At 39.5% G+C, this 24,740-nt stretch overlaps 1 protein-coding gene across 2 annotated transcripts in view; it reads left to right on the forward strand.

Moving 5' to 3' along the window:
- The window catches only part of CUX1 (cut like homeobox 1), a 337,454-nt gene that overhangs the window by 249,714 nt on the left and 63,000 nt on the right, over positions 1 to 24,740 (forward strand). Inside the window, exons 23-24 of one of the 2 annotated variants that reach the window (XM_063449907.1) lie at positions 500 to 764; positions 2,941 to 3,924. The exons of the other annotated variant lie outside the window; for it this stretch is intronic. Coding sequence (XP_063305977.1) covers positions 500 to 764; positions 2,941 to 3,628 — 953 coding nt within the window. The 3' untranslated portion in view covers positions 3,629 to 3,924. Of the gene's footprint in view, positions 1 to 499; positions 765 to 2,940; positions 3,925 to 24,740 lie in introns of those variants that run through there. 2 annotated transcript variants of the gene reach the window in all.

Consider the following 24,740-nt stretch of genomic DNA (forward strand, 5'->3'; position numbering starts at 1 on the left):
TTCCTTGTGACCTTTATTGGTTTAATATGATATTAAATTAGTCTGGCCACCACATCTTTTCAAAAGTCTCTTTCTAGTTTGTTTTTAAAAATATCTAAAGTGGGAGTTAACAAAGACACGAACAAGGTGATGCTAGCACCCTCATACAAATTAGTGATTTTGGGTGATTCTTTTACAATGTGTTTATTTATTGTGTCATCTAATGCAGTCAAATCTTTATTGTAGCCATTTACTGCATTTTTCAGTTCTGCGCATGGTGGCTGCTTGAGAATGTATCAACTGTGTTGTAGAATTTGCATATCCATACAGCATTACATTTTGTCTTAGAACCTTTAAAATCTGGTTTGTTGTGACCAAGGACCCCCTTTAAGGTGTTAATATCATTAAAAAAGAAATAACTCCTGGAGTGCTTTATTACTTTAATTTTATATTAGGAAAATTTGTTATTCTGTAAACTATACTGTGATCCTAATTTGTGAAAATGTTCTTTGGCTTCCAGCATACATGAAACGAAGACACAGCTCTGTAAGTGACAGTCAGCCTTGTGAGCCTCCTCCAACGGGCATAGACTACAGCCAAGGGTCAAGTCCTCAGCCTCAGCATCACCTAAAGAAACCTAGAGTGGTGTTGGCTCCTGAGGAAAAAGAAGCTCTTAAACGGGCATACCAGCAAAAGCCATACCCTTCCCCGAAAACTATTGAAGAACTTGCTACGCAGCTGAACCTGAAAACTAGCACGGTCATTAACTGGTTCCACAATTACAGGTAAATCCTAGTACTGATCCTCCACACAAACACACATTGATTTAAATAGATTTACTTGTATTATAAAATGTGTTTAAATTCTCGATAGTTAACACTGCATAAACATATGAAGATGCCTTTCTTAGTTCAAATGGTGATGGTAATACAGGGTAGCTGTCATTAAGGCGCATGAAAGAAAGAGCAGGACAAAAGAGCAAGGTTAAAGCAAGGAAGGGGTCAACAAGGGCAAGAAAAGGTCAAAAAGACTAGACTATGCAGCAGACAATAAGTGAGTGGGTTAACAAAGAGCAAAAAGACAATATTGTGAGCAACAGAGAATGCTTATGGGCAGTAGTTTGAAAAAAGAGCCAGACAGCACTGATAAAGGTCAACGGAAAGCACGAAACCGAGTAATACAAAGGAAGCAAGAGCTGTGACATAAAAGACAGCCTGAGAACAGTACACTCAAGAACAATAACAATGAAACCGAACAGAAGTCTAGCAACAGAAGGAGTGACCATGAGTACATGCACTAAGAAGAGTGATAGCGGGAACAAGGCAACCAGGGAGAAGATAAAAGTAGTGCAGGATAAATCCATTTGAATTTAATGCAAACACTACTGAAAGAGTGCGAGCTGTGAATGAGAGACAAAATGAGAGACAAAAAGGCCGTAAAGGACACAATCTCAACTACAAGAGACAGGATACATAAACTTTACAAAAACAGAAAAAAAAAATGTTATATGCATAGAAATAGTGTAGTAACTGCACCGTAATGAGATTGAAAGCAATCTCAAAAACAATTGAAAAATCAGAAAATAGAGAGGAAAAGCCAGAATATGACCAGAGTAAGATGGAGAATGAGTGAGTGCAATCCGTGCAGCTGCTTCAAAATAATAGATGTGGCAATGAGAAATCAGGGACAGGATAACAGAGAGCCGAGCCGGACTCATTCAGAGGTCTAATAATGCATCGTGCAAAAAGCAATGGAGAGTGAGAAAAAAAAAAATAAAACAATGCAAAAAAGTGTAAACCAGGACACAGAGCATTGAGAAATGGGAAAAAAATAATGTCATGTGCCATGACACGGACAGCAAATAGTTATTAACAGCATTAGCAGAAAAAATAGACGAAACAGACTGAGAACAGTAACAAAATAACATGATTCCGCATGGTGTGCCTGAGCGAGGGAACAAGGGATGGAGAAGGGAGTGTAAAGAATGAGGCAACAAATACACTTATCAAGAGCAGTGAGACTGCCCCATAGTTGACCTGAAGTAACATTTGCAGGCAAAACAGGCATGGAGTGGTTTGCAATGTCCGTATGTGTGCAGGTGTGCAACAAATTAGTTCTGGAAGATAGTTTGTCTCATTTGGCTTTTGTAAGTCAGGGTTTTTAATTATGTAGGATAGTGTGAGGGTTTGTTTGTCAAGTTTAACGAACCCTAAATCTCTAGTCATGGCTCCTAAATTCTTGGGAAATTTGACAAGTCCTGCTATACACGATGACAGCGAATGTGACAACCTTCATTGAACAAGCACCTCTTGTGGCAGTCTAGCAGGGGATAGAGGCAGGGTCTATTTTTATTGTAATTATTTCCATTTATTTTTTTTATTTTTATTTTTTTGGAAAATGCAATGTTTTACGCAACCTGACAAAAGAGGCAGTGGATTTGGTGCTTAGTGTGTCCCTTTAACCCCTTAAGGACCAAACTTCTGGAATAAAAGGGAATCATGACATGTCACACATGTCATGTGTCCTTAACCCCTTAAGGACACATGACATGTGTGGCATGTCATGATTCCCTTTTATTCCAGAAGTTTGGTCCTTAAGGGGTTAAGGGGTTAAGGCGAATATATAAAGCTAATTTTAGAAAACAAGAAAAAAATATATTTTTTTGGAACATGTAGAGTCACTGATTCCTGTGTGATGACAAACATATATAGCTTAATTTGCTTTCATTTTGATCAACTAATATTTTATTAATATGAATTTTGCAAGATGATTTTTGACTCACCAGAACTCAAAATTAAGTAAAGAGATTCCACAGACCATGCTAACCATATTGCATTTGTGGACAGCTATTCTTTTTTGTTATCCATTGTTTAAGCATTGTGCCTCTTATTTAACATCTTTTTTTGTGTGTCTGGTTGCAGAGATTTCCCACTATAACAATCTTGTTTGTTTCTTTTTTAGGTCTCGTATACGCAGAGAACTTTTCATTGAAGAAATTCAAGCAGGTACCCATGGGCAAATTGGGTCTAGTGACTCCCCGTCAGCCACGAGTAGCAGGGCAGCTCACAGCTCTGAAGGAGATAGCTGTGATGGTGTAGACATGGAAAGCACAATAGATGGGAAACATGGTGCCCTTGATGCAGATGAATTACATAGTGCAAGCAAAAAGACTCAGGGAGGACACACAGACTCACTTTTTGACGAGAGTGAAGATGCTGGATCTACTGAGAAAACAGAATACACCCGCTCGAGACCAGGCAGCCCAGACGACACAGGGGATGAAGGCAGGAGAAAGCTGCAAGGTCGGAGTTCCCTTCCTGGATCTCAATGTTCTGGAGAAGGTTTGGAAACAACATCAAAATCTTCTACTGAAAAGCATGCCTCTACCTCAGCTGCCTCAAACTTGGTCCCCGCAAAGGAGAGCTCCCATAAGGCTAAGGAAGATTCTGAGAAATTATCCAGTGTGCCAAGTACAAGTTCACAAAAAGGAAACTCTATTCAGAGCTTATTCAGTTTTTCTGAGACCGCAAGTTCCAGAAATACACGGGACAACACCTTGAGGAAAAAGAAAGCAGCAAACTTGAACAGCATAATTCACCGTTTAGAGAAGGCCGCAAGCCGAGAAGAGCCCATCGAATGGGAGTTTTGAGATTAAATTAACCCTGGCTCTACAGAGCTGGGGAAATTAAACTGGACCTTTCACTGGTTATATCGTGTTGCGCACTTATCGCCCTGCAGGCCACAGGGCAAAAACACCATAGGCCAAGGTGCAAAACAAAAGGAGCATTAAGCCCAATTTTATGTTGTGTTTTCAAAGACGAAAACTGAAATATGTAGTCAAGCTTTTTTGTACCCTGAAGTGTTTTTACTATTGCCCTAAGTGGTTTTCACACTTTCTGGAATAACTATTACAGCTTTGCCTTGTGCCCTCCTTTTCAGCGTGGGCTTAAATAAATGAAAAATAAATAATAATAAAATAATAAAAAAAAGTTAAAATAAATGGAAAAAAGATGGAACCCACAAAATTAATGGGGGCTTTTTATCTGCCATGTAATGGCCGCAGAGCGATAATACACTTGATAATCTTCTTATACCAGGAAAAGGAGGAATTTTTTTCAGGAAAAAAAAAGGTTGTTTTAGTTTCTTTTAATTTTTTTTAGCTGTTTCAGTTGCCACTAAGAGATTGCACAGTCAACTGACTCTAAACACACTAGTTTGGATTCCTATTTTCAAGAAGAGAAAAAAATCCTGCTTGGAACTTTGAAATGAAGCAAACACATCTACTCCACTTATTTTCTAACAAAAGTCACATCAGGAAAAAAATCTTAATTTGTGGTAGCTGACGTAGTGTTTTCTTGTTAGTGGAATAGAATCTAGTGCACATTGTTTCATAGCTTTAACTGATTCTGGTCTTTTCCAGACCAGGGTTTGTTTATTACACTCCATTTAGGCCAAATCAGGACAAAAGATCTGAATTTAGGTATTTTATAATCTGCTTTTTAACCTCTAACCACAGAGCACGCTGATCAGACCTCATATTTTAGGGGGGCAAAGGGTACAAGTTGGAATGGTGCCATGTACTGGGTCAGTTGATGTTTGAGTTATTAATACTTTTATCACAGTATTTCCTTCTTAGAAACATGCATTTGTCGATTTCCATGGATAAATGGCCAATGGAGCATAATTAAACACATTTAATTACCAAAATATGCTTCTCAAAGGATGCATATACAAGTGACATTTTCTGAAATGCAATCCAATCAAAACCTTTTTTTTTATGTTAAAAAAAATGCATTTTACTATGTTCTAGAACAATGTAAATAGATAAATATAAAAAAAACCAAAATAACCATTTAAAGAAAATTAAGTTTGTAACTCTGAGCGATATTTTATACAGAAGTTGATTCTTGTTAAAGTACAACTCCCATTCCAATTTGTATCCAATCCCTCCGTGCTGTCAATATGTGTGTGTGTGAGAGTAACGAAAAGGATGGGAATAATTGTGTATGCAATTTTATAAGTCTGTGTATTTTCTTATGTACATGTGCACACATAGAGTGCATTACTGCCACCTTTTTCAATAAGCTGGTTTATCTGTTTTGGCTTCTACAAGTTTTGCTGAACTAGGACTCCTTAATTGCCATATCTTAAAAACTAACAATAGATGATTTCAGTATATATATATTTTTTTTGCTTATTTATAGGTGCTGTATTTTATTATCTGATTGTTAGGAAGGGATAAAACGGGGGCAAATATTCTTTAGAGGGATAGACTGCCGGCAGTATTGGGTATAATTTACAAGATGTAGTTGTCATACTGTATATTATTGATTTGAATTTTTTTGACCTTATTGTGTATCATTGAAACATTTTTGTCTTAGGTCAGCATCTTCTGATGACGTTATTTGGTGCATTCGTTACTTAAGTTTAAATAATATTATTTTTTGTTTAATTTTTCCCTCTCTTTTATGGGGAATTGGGTGTGTGTATTTTTTTTTTTTTTTTTTTTTTTAAATGAAAAAAAATATGCTCCCTATGCTAAACCTCAATGAACTTGTATTATTTAGTAGAACAGTTTAAGGTATAGAACCACATTTCTTGTACGAAGTTATAGAAAATGCTTTTCATGTACATTATTTGGTTAAACCATACTGGCACTTCAGGATTTAAAATACAATTAAATTCTTGAAAAACAAGATGTTCAAGGCTCTAGGAGGCAAAAAGGCAAAACTTTGGAAATAATCCAATATTATTCTTTCACGTTCACGTTTTTAACTACATTATTTCTTATATGTTTTATAAAAAAAGGAAAAAAGTAAGATTTGTACACACAAAAGCTCATTATAATTTTTCGTAACCAACTATTTCATTCCATTTGTATAAATGTAGTTATGTTGATGATGTTTCTTCGGTTCTGTATATGGTCAGTTGGGTAGGAAAACAGTTAAGTTTACAGTAAAATTAAGTATCATCAAGACTGTTATATTGGGTTCAGGGATTATGCATTGATATAAAGTCTATTGTAATCTACTTTTTGATAAAAAAAACTTTTTTACTCAAGACACACAACCTTAACGATAAATAAAATCAGTGTTACTAAAACTATTCATACATATATATATATATATATATATATATATATGTGTGTGTATGAATAGTTTTTCTTTAAATGTGCATGAATACGTATTTCAGCATTTAGAATTGTAACACTGAATAGCATGAGGTCCATCTTAGACCTTTTATGACCTGAAGGTGTAGAATTTCACGAGATCCATGCATCCAAATTGGTCAGTTTGGGCCTTGAAAAAGCTATCCTGGAATTCTGCACTTTTGAATATATTCGGCAACTTCATTAGCTAATTTCATTCTTGTGATTCATGGTTTGATTTTTTTTCTTCTACTCAATGGATAGGTAGAATACATTTCCGAAATAATTACATTAAGTATACTGTAAATGTGTTTTGTATTTTTTTTATTTTTTTTTTCTCATTCAGCAAATTCACTTTAATGTTAATGCATTGAGCAAGAACCACCTACTTTGGTTTTTGTTTTATTCTGTTAGGTAAATGCTTTACAGCAAAGTGCGGTGAATGATCTTTATTTATTTTCCATTCAAGCACCATAACCGATTTAAATTACAAAATGTACTTTTACATTTGGAGACTAGATTTAATCCTTATTCAGTTATAAAAATAATTTGCTCTTTAGAAATTCACGTACTTGATCTATGTGGGAATTACTGCTTAGTAGTGTCTCCACCTCTTAAAGGAACACTCCGACCACATAAACATTGCTGAAGTTCTTTATTATTTGTTACAGTTAAAGGGACTCTGTAGGCACCCAGTGTCTACAGTGGTAGACAGCCACTAGAGGCTGACTTAGTGCTGCAATATAAACATTGCAGGTTCTCTGGACCTGCAATATTTTACATTGCAGCACTAATGGCAATAGGGACACTGTACCCAGATCACTTACATTTGCTGAAGTGGTCTGGGTGCCTACAGTGTCCCTTTCATTTTGGCTTTATTTTCTTTTTGCTCACCCATCTTTAAGACTGAAAAGAGGTCCGATGTTTGGTTTGGTTTGTTCCATCCCTATTTTTTTTTTTTTTAGAATTGGACTTTAAACACACTCTCTATAAGGCATACGTTAAACCCAATCCTATTGTTAAAATACCCTTCTGATTACTCTGAAAAGAAAATAGCTTTTTGAATCTCATCTAATATCTTACCACAATAGTGTTTTTGTTGTTTTTTTTTTTTTTTATAAATTTGGAAATTGTTTTCCATAATGTACATTAAAAACATCAACATTAAAAAATAAAATAAAAAAGTCACGTTTTAACATGCCCAGATGAAAAGAACAATGCATAAATGTCACCTTGGCTACTAGATACAGGTGTAATTAAAGTGTTCCAAAAAAACATTAGCCACTTTAAAAGAATGTGAGGTATAAATTATGTCTCTAATGTAGAAGGGATATGTAGGGTTATAATTTCACCTCATGGTCCCCTTTTAGACTTAAGGGTAAGCATTGGGGATTATTATAGTCTTAGAACTAAATCGTTTCCAAGATTACGTTAAGTTGATATTTTAGATTGGGGTGATAGGAACACTCTCTACTCCTAAAGCACTTCCGCTTGCTGAGGAGTTTAAGGGATTAACTGTGTGTCCCCTGTGTCACTTTATAAAAGTGTTGATTTCAAGAGAAAGTGGCACTTTTACAAAGTATCTAGGTTGCATTTTCCCAGCTGTTGCTTAGACTTCCAACATGGCGCTTTTCTTCACTGCTTTGTGCCCCGGCACAAAGCATATTTGAGGGCTTGTCATGGACAGTTGCAGCCACAGTGTTTCTGCATGAGTGGGGCTGCGGAGTGCATCTTGCCACCGCATTAGAGGTAAGTTAACTTTGTTTTTATTTTTGTTGTTTATACACACATATACACAGTGTTTCCCTGCAAATAAGACATCCCCGAAAATAAGCTCTGGCTTATTTTCGGGGGATGCTCCTAATATATGCCCTACCCTGAAAGTAAGCCCTAGTTGTTCGCTAATCTATGTTCGGGGAATTTTCGCCGAGCATAGATTCGCGGGATTCCATTCGCGAGTAAACTAATCTATGTTCGGGGAAGTTTCCCCAAACATAGATTTGCGGTATTCTATTAATGAGTAAGCTAATCTATGTTTGGTAAAGTTTCCCCGAACATAGATTTGCAGGATTCCATGCCCTAGTAAACTGGTCTAACGTGGTCTAAATAAGACCTAGTGCTAGTTTTTCGGGGGGGTAAATTAATATAAGACCCGGTCCCTCTAAACACAAAGCCACGCAACCGAACACCTACTTAACACTAACCCTTAATCCTTCCAAAAGTGTGAAATACACTGCCACAGCTTTTCTGCAGTTATTTAATGATATTGGGGTCAGTTGACCACAACATCATTAAGTGTATTGGTCTATTTTTCAAAGTTTTTATATATATTTTTTTTTTTACCTCTTTAACTCAAGTAGAGTTTTTTTTTTTTTAATTCTTTATTTTTGCAGTGCTAATAATGGTTACATACTTACATATGGTACCCCAACGGCATTCCATACGTTGAGTTCGAAACATTAGTTACAGTGGGTAGTGGATAGACAAAGCACTTATTTTTTGGTTTGAGATTACATAAAGATAACAATCGATTAATAACAGTAGCTTGATATTTACGTAGAGTGTCCTCGCTTTTAAGTCTTTTAAGTCTAAACGTTGATCTGGGTTTGCTTGACTATGCATAAGTGATAGATTTACATGCTATACAGTAACTGCTGATCTAAGTAGTGATGACATCCTATAGATAAGACAGTAGTTTGTATTTCAGGGTATGGTAGAGTATGCAGTGTTGGCTACTGATAAACATGTAATTATATGCAGGTTTCCAGCTTAACTACGTGTATGTGCCATTTTCAAGTAAACTAGATATGTCGGACGCTTGTGAGTTATAATATGCAAGATGTACATTTGCAGTCAGCCTGATCTAGCATTCATACCTAAACAAAAACAATTCCTGCCGACTCTAGATGGTGACGAAAAATTAAACTTAGTCTAGCTAAAAACAGATTGTACAGATATGCATTGGGACTCAGCTTTGCAGGAGATTATAGTTACAGAATAGATGGGGGTATTACCACCCAGAGGGAGTCCACAGGCTGTAGGTGATGTGCGCCTGGTAGGGGGCTTAGCTTTGCGCCTAGAGTCCTGTGGTCATCCAGTTCTTGTCGCCAGCAGGTCACATTGTGGCCAGTTGTCAGAGTCTTGCGGTGTGGGTTCGGAGCGGTGGATCTCTGGGCGTGATGGGAGTTGTTGAGGTGGATTTGGAAGCCGGGGTATGGTTGCTCTCCCTCTCTTTGCCTCGGCTGAATTTTTAGATGCCTTTTAGGTGGTGATTGGGAGCCCCCTGGGTCGTTCTGTGCTGCCTTGATGTGGGTTGTAGTCCCTTCAGTTCGGCAGTGTGTGGCTTGGGTGCCTCAGCGTAGTTCGGCGTCGGTGTCGGTGAGTGAGCTGTGGCTTTGATAGTGGGTCTCTTCCGACTGTGTGTTGTCAGGCTGTAGCCGTAAAAGGTGCATCCAGTGGGACTCTCTTGTGGAGGTGCCGCTTCTTGCCGGATTTGCCCGCAGGTACAATCTTTTCAGAGGGAGCGGTGTGGGCCGCTTCTGGGCCTCGCTGCCGGTTTTGGCGCCAGCATCTATGGTCTCCGCCATCTTGTCTGCTGCGCCTTGGTGTTGGTTCCGGGCGGCCCTGCTACTGCTCCCGGGATGGTCGGGGAATGCTGGGGGTGGGGACCGGGATCACCCCCCCGGCCCGTAGGGGGGGGGGGGGCACGTCTTCACGGGTCTGGCTCCTGTCTGAGCACCGATGCCCCACTCACCGCCGGAGTAGGCCTCGTTGGCGCCAGTGAGGATTCATCCACCAGGGGATTGAAACCGGTCAGGCCAGCCTCACCCTGGGTCCGGTACTCTCCACCCGCTGAGTTTCACCGTCGTTTGTCAGCTTTTTTATGCCAATATAATCAGATTTCTTTCGCTTTGCGTTAGAAGTTTCAGGAGCTGGTCTGACATGCGACCATCTCGCTCGGCGGCCTGGCCCTGCCCCACTGTAGAGGTTTTTTTTAATACTTTTTATGAAATACTTTTGTTACACTAATGTTAAATAGAATACTGCATAAACATCATAGTATTATGTCCGGCCTATAATAAATTTAAAAGTGTAGTAGTCACCATGGAAAATAATTAAGTCTTTCATTGGCTTTCGTGGTGACTGCTACATTTTTGCCCCTCTTTTCTGTTGAAGTCATTTTAGGTCATTGTAAAACAATAGTACAATATCTCTCCAAAATTTTTCAAATGCTATTGTACAAATTATTTATGTTGTATTCTTTCATGTTAGTGATGTGATCTTTTGTGATTATTATGCAGAATTTCGTACCCGGATCACTCGTCTAAATATTTACTGTAAGATAAATTGATATTTCAAAACAAGTCTACGTAATTTCCTAGGATTTGTTCGTATAAATTAATATTTATAACGTGCCAGCATTTTCAGAAAAGTTGCAGTTCAATTGTTTTAAAAGATAATAAAAGTAAATTATAACAGGGCTTTACTCAAACGAGCTTGCAATCTAAAGATGTCTAGGTCATTAAGAAACTTCCAGTGTCAACATTATACACTCAGCTTATACCACTCCCAAGACAAGCTTTTGCTTGTAAATCTGTCCAGTCTGTGCATTTTCGTGAAATCAGTAGAAGTAAACTGTCTCGTAACCGATCCACCGATAACTTCATTCCAGATATAGTTGTCCGTCTTAACTGCCCCTATGACACAGTGAGAACTGACATTCACTCTTTGTCATTGCAATAAAATGTTAACGACATTTGCCAACTAGAACAGAAATCTACACTAAAAAATAGCTTGCTGCTAATTAATTGTAGAGAAGATCGAGACAGTAGTTCTAGAAAATATCTTTTTTTTTATTACTCCATGTGTGACAACTGATCAGATTTTTCAGGGCAAAGAAGAGTTTTATTTAATCACATAAATAATGAAATGGAAAAGAAAAAAACGTTTACAGGATTTGATAAAGTTTAACATGCACATCCTGTTTACATCTTCTGTAACATACGCAATGGTTTACAAATACAGGAATTTTGATAATGAAAAACATTTAACCCAATATTGATGTTTCAATATGTTCGATTACACGTGTGTGCTTTTATACCACAAGGTTCAGAACATTTTCTGCAGATTTAACCCCTTAAGGACACATGCCATGTGTGACATGTCATGATTCCCTTTTATTCCAGAAGTTTGGTCCTTAAGGGGTAAAATACATTTCTTTCAATCTCCCTTAGCATTTAATTGTAGAAATAAGCTGTCTATGCACTAAATGCCTACAGGTGAGTAGGTGTATAATCTAGATATTTTCCCTAGTCATATTCATTTCATAGTTACTTTTCTTAAATGTTTAATTTTGCCCTATGTGAGCCATTTTATTTCAGAACAATACCATATTTTAATTTATAAATAATATAATTCATTTCTAATTCATATATAGCCAATTATATAACTAATATGATTTATAATATCTTGGAACTGCACATGGACCCAGTAAATTTTTCATGTGATTTTCATATCCTAGGAGTTCCCATTTTGTTTTCCAATATCGAGCTGGTAGTTCTGGTTATAAGTAATGCAAATAGTCTATATATTTGTTTAATCTCTGTGCAGACAGCTCGATCTGGATCATTGACCTATGAGATTGAGCCACTTTTCTAACTTTTATTCTAGAAATTCTAAATGGGGGGGCTCAACAGTAAAAATAACAAGTCACTTGGCAAATTCATGGCCTGATGCTATTACGATTACAAACGCATTCAAAAATGAAAAGCGCAATTCTCTTATTAACATCTATCGGGACATGGGCTATTCATTTTCCCAAAATATAAGTATCTCTTAATTAATTCAGTATCTAAAAGACTATTTTTACCTGATGATTGGTCCATTGCCAAACATGTTCTTGATACTTGAAGTTTTGTGCAACATATCACAAAAAAACTTTCATTATACTAAGGTTAGAATATTACGTTACGCACAATAGTAACTTCTGCACATTACCGTTTTTACTAGATTAATGCTGTTAACCAATCATTTTGTCTGTTGCATAAACACTGTCTCGATGTCTAAATTCCTCTTTGCTTTAGTGCCCTTTAGTAATTTATCGTTAGAAAGATCCTGACACAGATCTACAAGACAATTGATCAGGACCAGCAATAATGTGCCTTAAAGCATTGTTTTCTACAAATCTATAAAATGTTTTTTAATATCAAATACGTTTAAAAAAAATAAAAAAAAAACACAAAAAAACATTATCGATTATTTTTTTGAACAAGTCTCTATATTGATAAGAAATAAAAACATGTTATTTTCTTGAATAATTCACTACTTAAATGCAACTGCTGTAATTGTACTGGTTCCCTCCTCCCCTTGAAATATTTGACATTGCCCAGTCCAGTTGTATTCAAAACATTTTTTTCTCATCAGAGCATTCTACTATATTATTATTTTTTTTTATATTTTGTCTTGTTGCAGTAGAACATATTTATTTTACATTGAAATTGTTAGCTTTGTCTTTAGTTAAATAAAACAAATTTTTGCTTTTCAATAGTACTAACCCAGAATGGTAGGCTGTTTTATTAATACTTTATATATATATATATATATATATATATATATATATATATATATATATATATATATATATATATATATATATATATATATATATATATATATATGTATGTATATGCATATGTATATAATTTTAACATTTGCTTAAATTTAATGTAAGACATTTTGGTACATGGATTTTAAACGGTGAAAAATATACATGGATTGTTTTCATGCCACAAGCCTCTTAGAGCCTTATCATAATATGTTCAAAACATATAGTGGTTTTAGTCATCTTTCATTTACATAGTTTTACATTCAGGGCTGGTTTTAATACAAAAACAGAAATATTCTAAAATGCGGATCCTTTTAGTTAGATCCCTAAGTCTTTACGCAAGAAAATATATATATTCTGTTATATTAAAGGATATCAATTGGAAATGGCACTTTCTTTTCTGAACTTCCAAATGTTGCTGAGATTTCAAAAAAAAAGTGTATGTTCATTCATTAATACAACTTTCTTTTGTATTGTAAGAAGTTTTCTTTTTAGTGTTACAGAGAATTAAGATTTAATTAGGTTATAAATTCCATTGCAATATATTATATATGTGATAAAATCGGGTTTTTAATGTTGAAGCAGGACTGCAAGTTTTGTCTTCAGACATTAACCAAATCCATTTCAAATAACACCAAAATTTTATTTATTTTTTTCCTGTTTTTTTATTTTTTTTTATTTTTTGCTTCTTATAGGGGAGGATTTTTTTTTTTTTTTTGTTAACTTATTATGGAATTCAATATTTATTATTTGGTGCAGACCCATAACATAATATTTGAAATATTTAATTCTCAAATAAAGCTTTGGCTGAAACTCCATATTTTACACTTGATTATGTACAGCCAGTAGTCTTCTACAAACAAATGCACACTGCGCTTAAAAAGAAAAAAAAATAATAATAATTTATTAACCGTGCTTTGTTAAAACCTGCAGTCCTGCTTTAACAGAATAGCATTAGGATTTTCTTATGTTCTGCAATGATTCTCCCATAAATGCATTTGAGTTAAGACAGATATTTTGCATGTATCCAAAGGCAAGGTTAACCTCTAACCAGGAAAAGAAAACATTTCTTCATGTCCCTGTTTATTTAGTATAAAAATAACTATATTTGTGCAATAACTACTTGCCATGAAGATGGGTGCAGCTGTTTAATGCCCTGACTACTAACACAGCACAAGATGAACTCAGAAATGATGTACTTGTTTTGTTTTGTTTTTGTTTTAAGTTTTTTTTTTTCCCCCTCTTTCCTTAAAAACAAAAACTTTTGAATAAGCTCAGTTCCCCCAGTGTATTGTGGTGTCTGACATTTTTAGCAGTATTTTATATTTTTTGCTGTATTGCATTAAGTCTTAGACGTTTATAGAGCTTGTTTGTTATACACAATCACAGATTGAAGAAGAAAAAAAAAAAGTAAAAAAAAAAAAAATATCCTCACAAAGACCCAACTGACCAAAAAATGTGTCATTTTTTTGTACACGTAGTTTTGAGAAGCCCATGTTGTGTTGCTGTGATTTTCTTCTTTTGTAGCTTTTTCTTTCGTATTCGTTCAAACATATAGTACAAGTTTTTATGGCTGGCACAAGTGGGAATAGAGGTCCCGTCAGCAGAATGGCATTGTTTTGTCTTTGTTTGGGTAGCCATAAAAAAAAAATGTTTGTTCTCAGCACTGTACAACGGTCCCTATATGATATGGAGAAGCAATATCACTGTATGAATCTCACACAATGTATTATTATTATTATTCACTAGCACCCTAGGTGTGATAATTGAAGTAAATATCTTTTATACAAACACAGTCTTTGGTGGTTTGTCGTTCTTTTAAAATCTGTGGTCACTACAGCAAACATTTAAAACTGAGACTAGGTAATATGAATACTGAGTGTGTACGTTGAATGCTGCATGTAGAATCGTAAATTAGACTGCAGGTCATGGTTTGGAATATTCAGCTAAACTGTATGTTCATTGTTCACTTTAAAACCACATGATTCTGTTGGCAGGTAACATGTCGGATCAAATCAACGCTAACATAAGTTTGAATATCTATACAAAAATTACAGGAGTAGCTTGTGATGCAAGAAAACACTTAAAGGGGGGAGCACTTCCCAGGTTTAATATGATCAGGGTTATTTACTAAAGTGAGAATTCAAAGTGAACTTCAGATTTTAGGTCAAAATAGCCAAACCAAAAAAAACAAATATTTAATTTAGCTGCTTTTCATGTTCCGCTTCTTTGGCCTTAATCTTGAATTTCGCTTTGAATTCGCACTTTAGTGAATAACCCTGTGGATTTACTCATCCTCTACATTTAGTAAATATGTATTTGTGAGGTGTGAAAAATTAAATTTAGAAATACACACCTCTTTATCATACAGCTGGGCACCTCTATCTTGGTAACCTGTCAGTCATTATTCTGATCTCTGAATGCATTCTACATGCTAGACGGAAAAAAAAAAAAAAAAGGAGGAGAAATTAACTTGATTCTGTCCCTCCTCCTCATTTGCAGAATGTACCCTGGCTGTGCATTGATTCAGGGGGATTGTAATGTCATTTACTAGATCTTTAAAAATGAAACGGAGCATCACGTTAGAAAAAGTTAATAAAATATTTTCAATTATGCAATTTCCAGACATGCAACAATTCCTCTGTTTGATTTCTGATTATTTGTTACCAATTGAAATACAGCAATAATTGTAATAATGGTCCATACATTGTAATTGTTCGGCTGAGGATAAAGCAGAGACAGACATAGCCTTATATCAAATACAGTCTTTGTAGCAATAAATGTAAAAAGAAAAATACATGTACTAGAACATTTACTTAAATATTGTATCTTCTCTAAATATGTTTTCATTTAAGCAAAAATTGAATTGTCTCTTTAATTGTGTGAAACTGCCATTTAAATGTTTACAGTTTGCTGCAGTATGCTACGTCTTATCACTGTTAAATACAACAAATGTGCTTGTTAATTATTATTTCTTAAAATGGTTTCTTTGCCAAATTTGCCCGATTTTGTACATATGTGCCCCAATTTTCGAAATATGAATGAGGCTAATTGAGTCTAGGCAAAATCTAACCACCACAAAATTAACAGCAAAAACAAAACAAACGAGGTGTAGTGTCGGGAACACATAGATCCAATATGCAGTGTGCAATTACGAAAAAGTATACCAGACCTTAGAGAAGTTGGGCTAACGTTAGCAAAAACAGAGAATAGTCGGGGATGAGCCGAGGTCCAGGAAGCCAGAAAACAGAATAGGCGATAAAGTACAAGCCGAGTCACCGGGACGGAGAATATAGAATAGTCAACTAGAGCTAAAGTCAGAATACTAAATATAACCTACCAGAAAATGCACTATAGGGAACAAAGAAACAGGGCAATCCTTATGAGCCCTTTTTATAGTTTGGTTCATAAATTGTATAGCCATGCCACCAAAACATTTGAATTCAAACGTTTCGGCGGGTCGTGACATAATTTGTCATGACGTAGGTGCGTACGCGCCGTCTCATAAGCGTCGGAGTCACAGCGGCTGGCGGTGGAACCGCTGTGGAGGAGGGAAGGAGGCTGAGGATGATCCCACTCCTCCTGGAGGAGATCCCAAGACTGAGTCCCAGCCTGACAACAAACCACAGGTACCCTGACTGTACCACCTCCGAGAACCGCCCACCGGGGGTATGTAACCCGGATGAGAAGGATAACGGAAATGAAAAGCCAGAAGGAGACAAGGAGCATGGATATCAGAATGATCCACCCAAGACCTCTCTTCAGGACCATACCCCTTCCAATCTAGTAGGTATTCCCACTGGATATACGAGAATCAAGAAGACTTAATCTCGTACTCCTCCTGACCCTCCACCTGAATTGAAGGAGGATGAGAAGAAAGAGTCGTAAACCTATTACAAGTTAGAGGCTTCAATAAGGAAACATGAAACGTATTAGGAATATGTAAGGCAGGAGGACGAGCAAGCTGATATGCCACAGGATTCATTTTTCTCAAGACTGTAACGAGGAGCACATTTCGTTTGAAGGAACCTTCAAACATACATGCTTTGTACTCAGCCAGACCTTATCACTGGTTGGTAAACTGGACCAGCGCTTTTACTTCTATTAGCATGTTTTTTGTAAAGTGTGGAATTATGCGTTGGGATGTGTCGAGCCTGTTCCAATATTTTTCTAAGGTTGCCAACATGTTCGTCAACCATGGGTATGCCCTGTGAAGGAAACATGGATGGGAGAACAGTAGGTTGAAAACCGTAATTCAAATAAAAAGTACTGTTTCACATGGAATCACAAACAATGTTTTTATGTGCAAATTCAGCCTAGGGAATCAGACCAACCCAATTTTCCTGATGTTCGGAAATGAAAAGTCTCAGATACTGTTCTATTTTATGATTTGTACATTCCGCTGCTCCGTTCGATTGATGATGATAAGCTGACGAAAAGTTAAATTTGATACCCATATGAGTACAGAAAACCCTCCAGAAACGTAATATAAACGGAGTACACCTATCTGAAATTATCTCTTTAGGTATACCATGCAAACAAAAGACTTTAGCAAATATTTCAGCAATTTCGGGAGAGGATGGTAATTTAGACAAGGGAATAAAATTAGCAATATTAGTGAATCTGTCAAAAACTGTCAGGATAAAGGTCTTTTTTTTTTTTTTTTTACATGGGTAAATCAATAATAAAATCTACTGCTAAATTGACCCATGGTTGGTTCGGTATTTCTAAAGGCTGAAGTAGGCCACCAGAATTCATTAGATATAAGAGAATATGTTTTATGAATGCCTAGATGTCCATCAACTTTATTGTATATGTATTTCTTTTTGTAGGTCAGGAGAAACAAATCTTTTTCTTTCTGATTTTTGTTCTGGTGCTAGGGATTGTCTCCGATCTATTTCAGCTATAAGAGGGGAAGCTACTCTTATTCTTGTGTTAGCAATGATGTTTTCTTGGGAACAACAGAGGACTTTTATGTCTCTGAACGTGCATAAGGTGCAGGTTGGCGTGACAAGGCACCTGCTTTTGAGATTTTTGATCCAGGTAAGTATATAGTTTAGTAGAGTTAGGAACAAGGACCAACAGTAGCCGCTTCTATCCCGGTCGTTATGGGAGCGACAGAAGGGACTTGACTTTCATCTAGCAGATTGACAGAACGTGTCATCAAAGTCTGCAAGGCAAAAGAGATTTGGTCCATGCAATGGTTCATTTCCTCAAATCGGGTGTCATAAGAAACGCCCTGGGGGTTAGCACCTGCAGGATCCATTAGACCCTGTGGTAGTGTCAGGAACGACACAGAGATCAAATGTGCAGTTACAAAAACGTATACCGGACCTTACAGTGGTCGGGCTCATGTTAGCAAGGACAGAGAATAGTCAGGGACTAGCCGAGGTCAAGGAGGCCAGAAAACAGAATAAGCAATAAAGTACAATCCGGGGGGGCGTGGCCAAGCAACTGAATTGAATGGCCGCATGTACTCGGAGCTCCGAGACACGGATAGACAATTTGCCATCCTACCACGGCAAAACCCAACCGAAAAAACCCAAAGAGGCAGGAGCGAGACCCGTACCACACAATGGGTCGGAAGAACAAAAAAATAAAACCGGACAAACCTCACCTCAGCCAGGACATAGGCGCGCTCCTCAGGCAGGCGCAGCAGGCCACTAGGCCCAATATGGCCGACTACTCCGGGGCCTACTCGGACCTGTCCGACGACCTGTCCCTGGATGACGAAGTGGATGTAACCCCGGCGAGACCACCGTCGGATGTAAAACCGCTCAGCCCGGACAAGGAACCGGTGACAACGGCGGTACTTAAAGACCTGCTGGCGGGTTTACAAAACACTATATTGGCAGACATGGCGAACCTGAGAGCAGACCTGCGGGGCCTGACAGGCCGGCTGGGTACAGTGGAAAATACTGCTGGGGAACATACACAGCAAATAGCCTCAATGCAGCAAACAATCTTGGAGCTCAAGAAACAAAACGAAAGCTATGACGCCAGATTTGCAACGTTAGAAGATTTGAGACGAAAAAACAACCTGAAAATTAGGGGGGTCCCGGAAAGCGTACTAACGGAGGAACTACCCCACATGCTGAGACGTCTCGCAGCGGCGCTATTACCCCCAAGACAGGCTAAATCTCTATCCCTCGATGAATGCTTTCGCATACCAAAAGCACCCAAAGCCCCAGCGGCAGCACCAAGGGACTTAATAGTCCACCTACACAGCGGGCGAGAAAAAGCGGCACTGCTCACAGCTCTCAAGAACCAAGACCCTTATGAATTTGAGGGAATGCGGCTCACCTTTTATCCGGACCTATCTGGGGGTACCTTGGCGTGGCGGAGAACCCTGAGGCCATTCACCACTATCCTCAGACAGAACGGCATCCAATACCGCTGGCGGCACACGAGGACCCTATTGATACTTCAAGGAGAAACACAACACATAGTCCGCGACATCACCGAAGCAACAGCCATGATGCGTACATTGGGACTACCTTTGAACTCACTGCCGTCAGTCGCACCTCAAAGGGAAGATACCGCAAAGCAACGATGGGACCCGGCAAGAGTGACTGCATTTGTCCCCCGACAGCCACCGACGGTCCGCCTTACAGAAGGGACTACCTGAACTCTCACTAATGCCGAACCTTGTCCACAGACATGTAACGATACCAAGTTGCCCTACCAGGCAAACCATGTTATCCGTGTTATAATTCTCTTTAGTTTGTGCACCACTACAACACATGTTTTCTATTATAGGCAGATTACCTGACCCCCCCTACCCTCGGTTGCACCCTCAGATGACTGGCACAAGCAGCCCCTAAACTAGGCGCTGCGCTCCTAGCCTCCACGACAGAACAAAGGCATAGGCTTCACACTATACCACAGACCCGAATAATGCATACCGAGGCTCAAGAATGCACAGGTACCACTGATAACAGTTAAGTCACACGAGCCTAGGTACATAAGCTTTCAATTAGACACCCTGTCTGCGACCACGGCCAACACTTAACCCGCAGTTGATGTGACAGACACCTCAGACGACCAGCACACACTTAGCATGGACTCACATACATTCTTCTTGTGGGCTATAGGCACACGACTCATACTCATATCATAAAAATGTGCAGACCCTACATATGCCACATTGTATATATATATCTCTGAATGTTTCGCCCTGGAATGCTGTTGTGGCACCATGGGCCCGTTTGTTAATATGCACACCTCAAAAATAAAGAATTAAAAAAAAATAAAAAATAAAAAAAATAAAGTACAATCCGAGTCACAGGGAAGGAGAATACGGAATAGTCAATCAGAGCCAAGTCAAAATACCAAATATAACCAAACAGAAAACGCACTATAGGGAACAAAGAAACTTTGAACCAAAACAGGGCAATGATACAATCCTTATGAGCCCTTTTTATAGTGTGGCTGTTTAATTGGATCACCACACCACATCATAAAAAGAGGCTGAGTCACAGCTGCCGGTGTCGGAACTGCTATGGAGGCTAAGGATGATCCAACTCCACCTGGTAGAGATCCCCAGGCTGTGTCCCAGCCTGACAAAAAAACACAGGTACCCTGACATGTAGCTACCAAAAATACCCGAAAGTGTAAGAATTAATATATAAAATACAACCTCTTAATAGGGATGAATGAGAAGTAAAATTAAATCTGTGAAGAAAAAATACTATACATAGTGTAATAAATTGCTAAATAAATATAGGGTAGGGGGTGGTAGAAAACTCACAAAATATAGTCTGATTCAGGCTTAACTCTCTTTAAAGAGGGTAACTCTCACAGGAGATGGGACTCCTTGTACGTGTTCCCTTAATTATACTTTGTATCGTCTAATGTTTCCCTGCATTCTAATGGAATTGTTCCCTTCTGTTCAGTTACCGAACAGATTCTGTAGTGTCCCCTTGTTCGCAAATCATGTTTAGGCTTGATTGGAAGTTTGTGCTTGTCCCATTTTAAATATGATAAAAATTAGGCTTGAGTATTAATCTGTGGATAGGTATTAATGTCTCTTTTGGATATGATGTTGGAACACAAGGCTTGTTCATATCAAAGGACTCCTTATCTAATAGGGAATCAAGGCATATGCCAAATGAGAGAGTTAATTTATACTGAAACCAGACTTCTCACACTTTACAGAGTAGCTTTGCTGGGGTCCCAGCTTCAAAGAGGAATTTCGGTTGTAAGCTCTGACCTCCCATACAATCAAATTAACCCCTTTTGAAAATACCACCTCTACCAGGCAGCCAGTTCATATATGCACGAACATAACTTTCGTTTTACAGAACCGATCTGAACTCTTTTTGGATATGTTGTGCGCTCAGATCAGGGCATATAATTTATGTGGGATTCCGATGCTGTTGTCATGTATTTTTGTGATGTGTATGCAAGTTTCCTATTTGAGAGATAATTGGATTAGCTTACTTTGAGCTCAATTATCTCTTAAACACAATGACTTGTGGGAAGGAAACCCCTGTGATTTCAGTTCAGATTGCTGCCTTTACCCAATACGACTGGTTGCATCCATTATATTGGGGAAACTCTACACAAAGGGAATACTTTCACTGTATTCAGCACATCTGGAATTAGGACTAGTGGAGGATTAAAGGAATAACAGCAATAGACTCACAAACTTGTGACACTGGTGCCAGAAGCAGGATCCTCTATACAAACCAAGTCCAGCAACGAATTCCAGCAAATGGCAGAGAACTACAGGCAATTAACTGTAGCCACCCTACAAGAACTAATGGCTGAAACGGGACAAAACCCAGCGGAACTTAAGAAACCCGAAACTAATTGCAGCTCTAGTGAACCTAGATCAGGATAGATCACCCAATCCAGCCAACGACCCACCCAGTTTCTTGACACCCCAGATGACCTCTGGTGAGCTCTCCAGACGGGTGAGGGAAAGACTCTCCTTCTACAGCCCAAACTCCCCCCATGAGGTGGTAGACCGGATCATGGCAGTGGAAGAGAGAGAACAAGCCAAGGTACTGGCTATTAGCTACGGCCAGCATACCAGATGAGGTGTGATCCTGTAGAAGTTCCGGCTCCCACAGCAGCATCAATGTCACACACCAGTCCTTTAAGACCTTTGACGACCAAGTGGGGGACATCGATGGGTTCCTACAGGCAGTGCGATCTACACCAGGTGGAGCTCCATGAATGGGTCCCCTTCCTGGTAGGGAAACTCACTGGCAGAGCGGCAGAGACATACCGGGCGATACCAGAGGAATGGAGCCGAGATTACCTGGAGGTAAAGAGACAACTACTGGCACGGTACGCCATCACCCCAGACAGGTAAAGCCGAAAGTTCAGAGGAGCCAGGCTAGGGCCAAGAGACATGCACACTGAATGGGCTCACCGAATGAGCCGAGCTACAAGAAATTGGCTCCAGGGGTGCGAGGCAAAGACCCTGGAAGACGGGTTCCAACAAATACTACTGGAGCAATTTTTTGCCAACACCACCCCGGATGTACGGGACTGGGTAAGAGATCACGAACCCCGCACCCTAGAAGCCGATGCTCAACTTGCAGACCGGTTCGTAGATACCAGGGGACCCACAAACCTCCACTCAGGAGCACCACCCGCCTATTCTCCCTGAACCATTCCATTGGTTACCCAGCCACTGCAACAAGCCCCAGGACTCCCAGCCAGAGAACCACACCCTCCACCATGGGATAACTTTACCCAAAGCCGCTGTTTCCATTGTAACAAACCTGGGCATATCGAGCAGATCTGTACGATGCCCTGACCCTCAATCACTGGAACACAGTACGCTACTACCCCATGTCCTTACGCCCCCCGACAAGGCCACTGTGTAAGCTACCCCATGACCACCCCCACTCCGCACCTGAACCGCACATTAGAGACTATGGGGAACATCACCAGGACCACTTTTACCCCAACAAAACTGACTACTATGGGCACTACAACGAGTGAACACCACTATCAACCAGTGAAAGTGAATGGACGATTAACCAAAGGACTTCGAGACTCTGGTGCCACCCTCACGCTAGTACAGCCTGGCACACTCGCATCCACCAAACCCCTGGATCGGCAAGTAGAGGTCAGGGTGGCCGGGGGACAGATCCAGAATATTGTGGAAGAATGGCCTACTATACCGGTCCACCACGGGAACACCCGGGGCACCACCGCTGTCCCCATATTCCAGTTGGTAATCCCATCCCCACACCAATCGGCCTTGCTTTAGCTCTCCTACAAAGACACTTGGGATCTAAACGGACCGAGTACCGGCTATCCCGTACAGTTTTCTGACCTGGCCTCTCTAGGGATGTCAAGAACCATTGCCGAACCTGCAACGTATGCCTGTGGGTCGGAAATGGCCGAAACGTTGCGAACGCCCCCCTGCAACCCTTGCCCTTAGTAGGCGAACCGTTTAGACGGATCGCCGTACACCTGGTCGGGCCCAAGCCCAGCTGGACGGGAAAATGATTTTGCAACCCGCTACCCTGAGGCAGTAGCCTTGTCCAACATCACTGCAGAAACGATAAGATGCCTTATTCAAAATATTTGCCTGAGTAGGCTTTCCCCAAGAGGTACTCTCCGATCAAGGGGCCCAGTTCACTTTGGATCTCCTGAACCAGGTCTGGACCCTCTGTGGAGTTAAATATCTACTAACCACCCCTTATCACCTGCAGACTAACGGGCTTTGTGAGAGGTTCAATGGGACCCTCAAACAAATGCTCTGGAAGTTTACCGTCAAACCTATGGATTGGGAACGGTACCTCCCCCACTTCCTCTTTGCTTATAGAGAAGTGCCCCAAGAATCCACGGGATTCTCCTCTTTCAAACTGCTGTATGGACGCAGAGTTCGGGGACCCCTTAATATCCTGAGAGAATACTGGGAAGAGCAATGTGACCCCCGAAGAGACTCCCACTATCACGTATGTTGTCCATCTCCGGTAGAAAATAGTTGATGGGACTAGCCCATGAGAATCGTCGGGTTGCTCAGACCCAACAGAAAACCCACTACAACCAACTGTCAGGATTAAAGTTGATCCAGCACGCAGAATAGTATCACATCTAGGACTAGAGGTAACATGTAACCGGACCTTAGAATGGCTGGTCTTAACGTACCTGAGGATAGTCAATATACTAGCCGAAGTCAGGGACACAGAACGAGACACAGTGATAAGGAAAAGACAATAGTCAAGTATACCAGAAGTCAGGGATGTCAATAACCAGAAACACACGATCAGAAACACACTCTCGAGTAACCATCTAAGGGAAACCACGACAGGGCAATGAGAAAAAGTAAAAATGAGTTTAAATAACCCTCCTACAGATCTGATTGGCCGTAACCGGCCTTTGACTCCAGAACGTGCGTGCGCGTCTTGTGTGAAGTCAAACGAACGTTGATGTCATCATTACTGTGGGCGGACATGTTGCTATAATATTGGGTGGACCGCAGTGGCTGGCATCCACCGTCATGCTGCAGAAGTCAGGTATACTGGCGCAGGGCTGCTAAGCGGCACTTTCGTTATTGCCAGGAATGCAATTTCTACCGCAAATACCATAAGCTGAGGATGAATATGTGACATTACCCCCTACCTGAAGACCGCCCACCGGGCTGGCAGGACCAGGTTTGAGAGGAAACTTGGCGTGGAAAGAACAAATCTTGCGGCCAGCATGATGTCGGAAGCAGGAACCCAAGAACGATCGGCAGGCCCATACCTTTTCCAATCAACTAAATACTGTAAGGAACCACGAGAAAACCTGGAATCAATTATGGAGGAGACTTCGTACTCCTCCTGACCAGAAACGACCAAAGCAGGAGGGGGAACACTTGGGACAGTATATCTAGTGCAAATAAGCAGTTTGAATAAGGAGACATGAAATGAATTAGGAATACGCAAGGAGGCAGGAAGTGCCAGAGAGTAGGAAACAGGGTTAATTCTCCAAAGAAATGGACCAAGAAATCTGGGGGCAAACTTCCTGCTTGGAACTTTCAGTTTGATGTTGTGCGAT

The sequence above is a fragment of the Pelobates fuscus genome, chromosome 1 (assembly GCF_036172605.1).
Source record: "Pelobates fuscus isolate aPelFus1 chromosome 1, aPelFus1.pri, whole genome shotgun sequence".
In the NCBI taxonomy this organism is placed as follows: domain Eukaryota; kingdom Metazoa; phylum Chordata; class Amphibia; order Anura; family Pelobatidae; genus Pelobates; species Pelobates fuscus.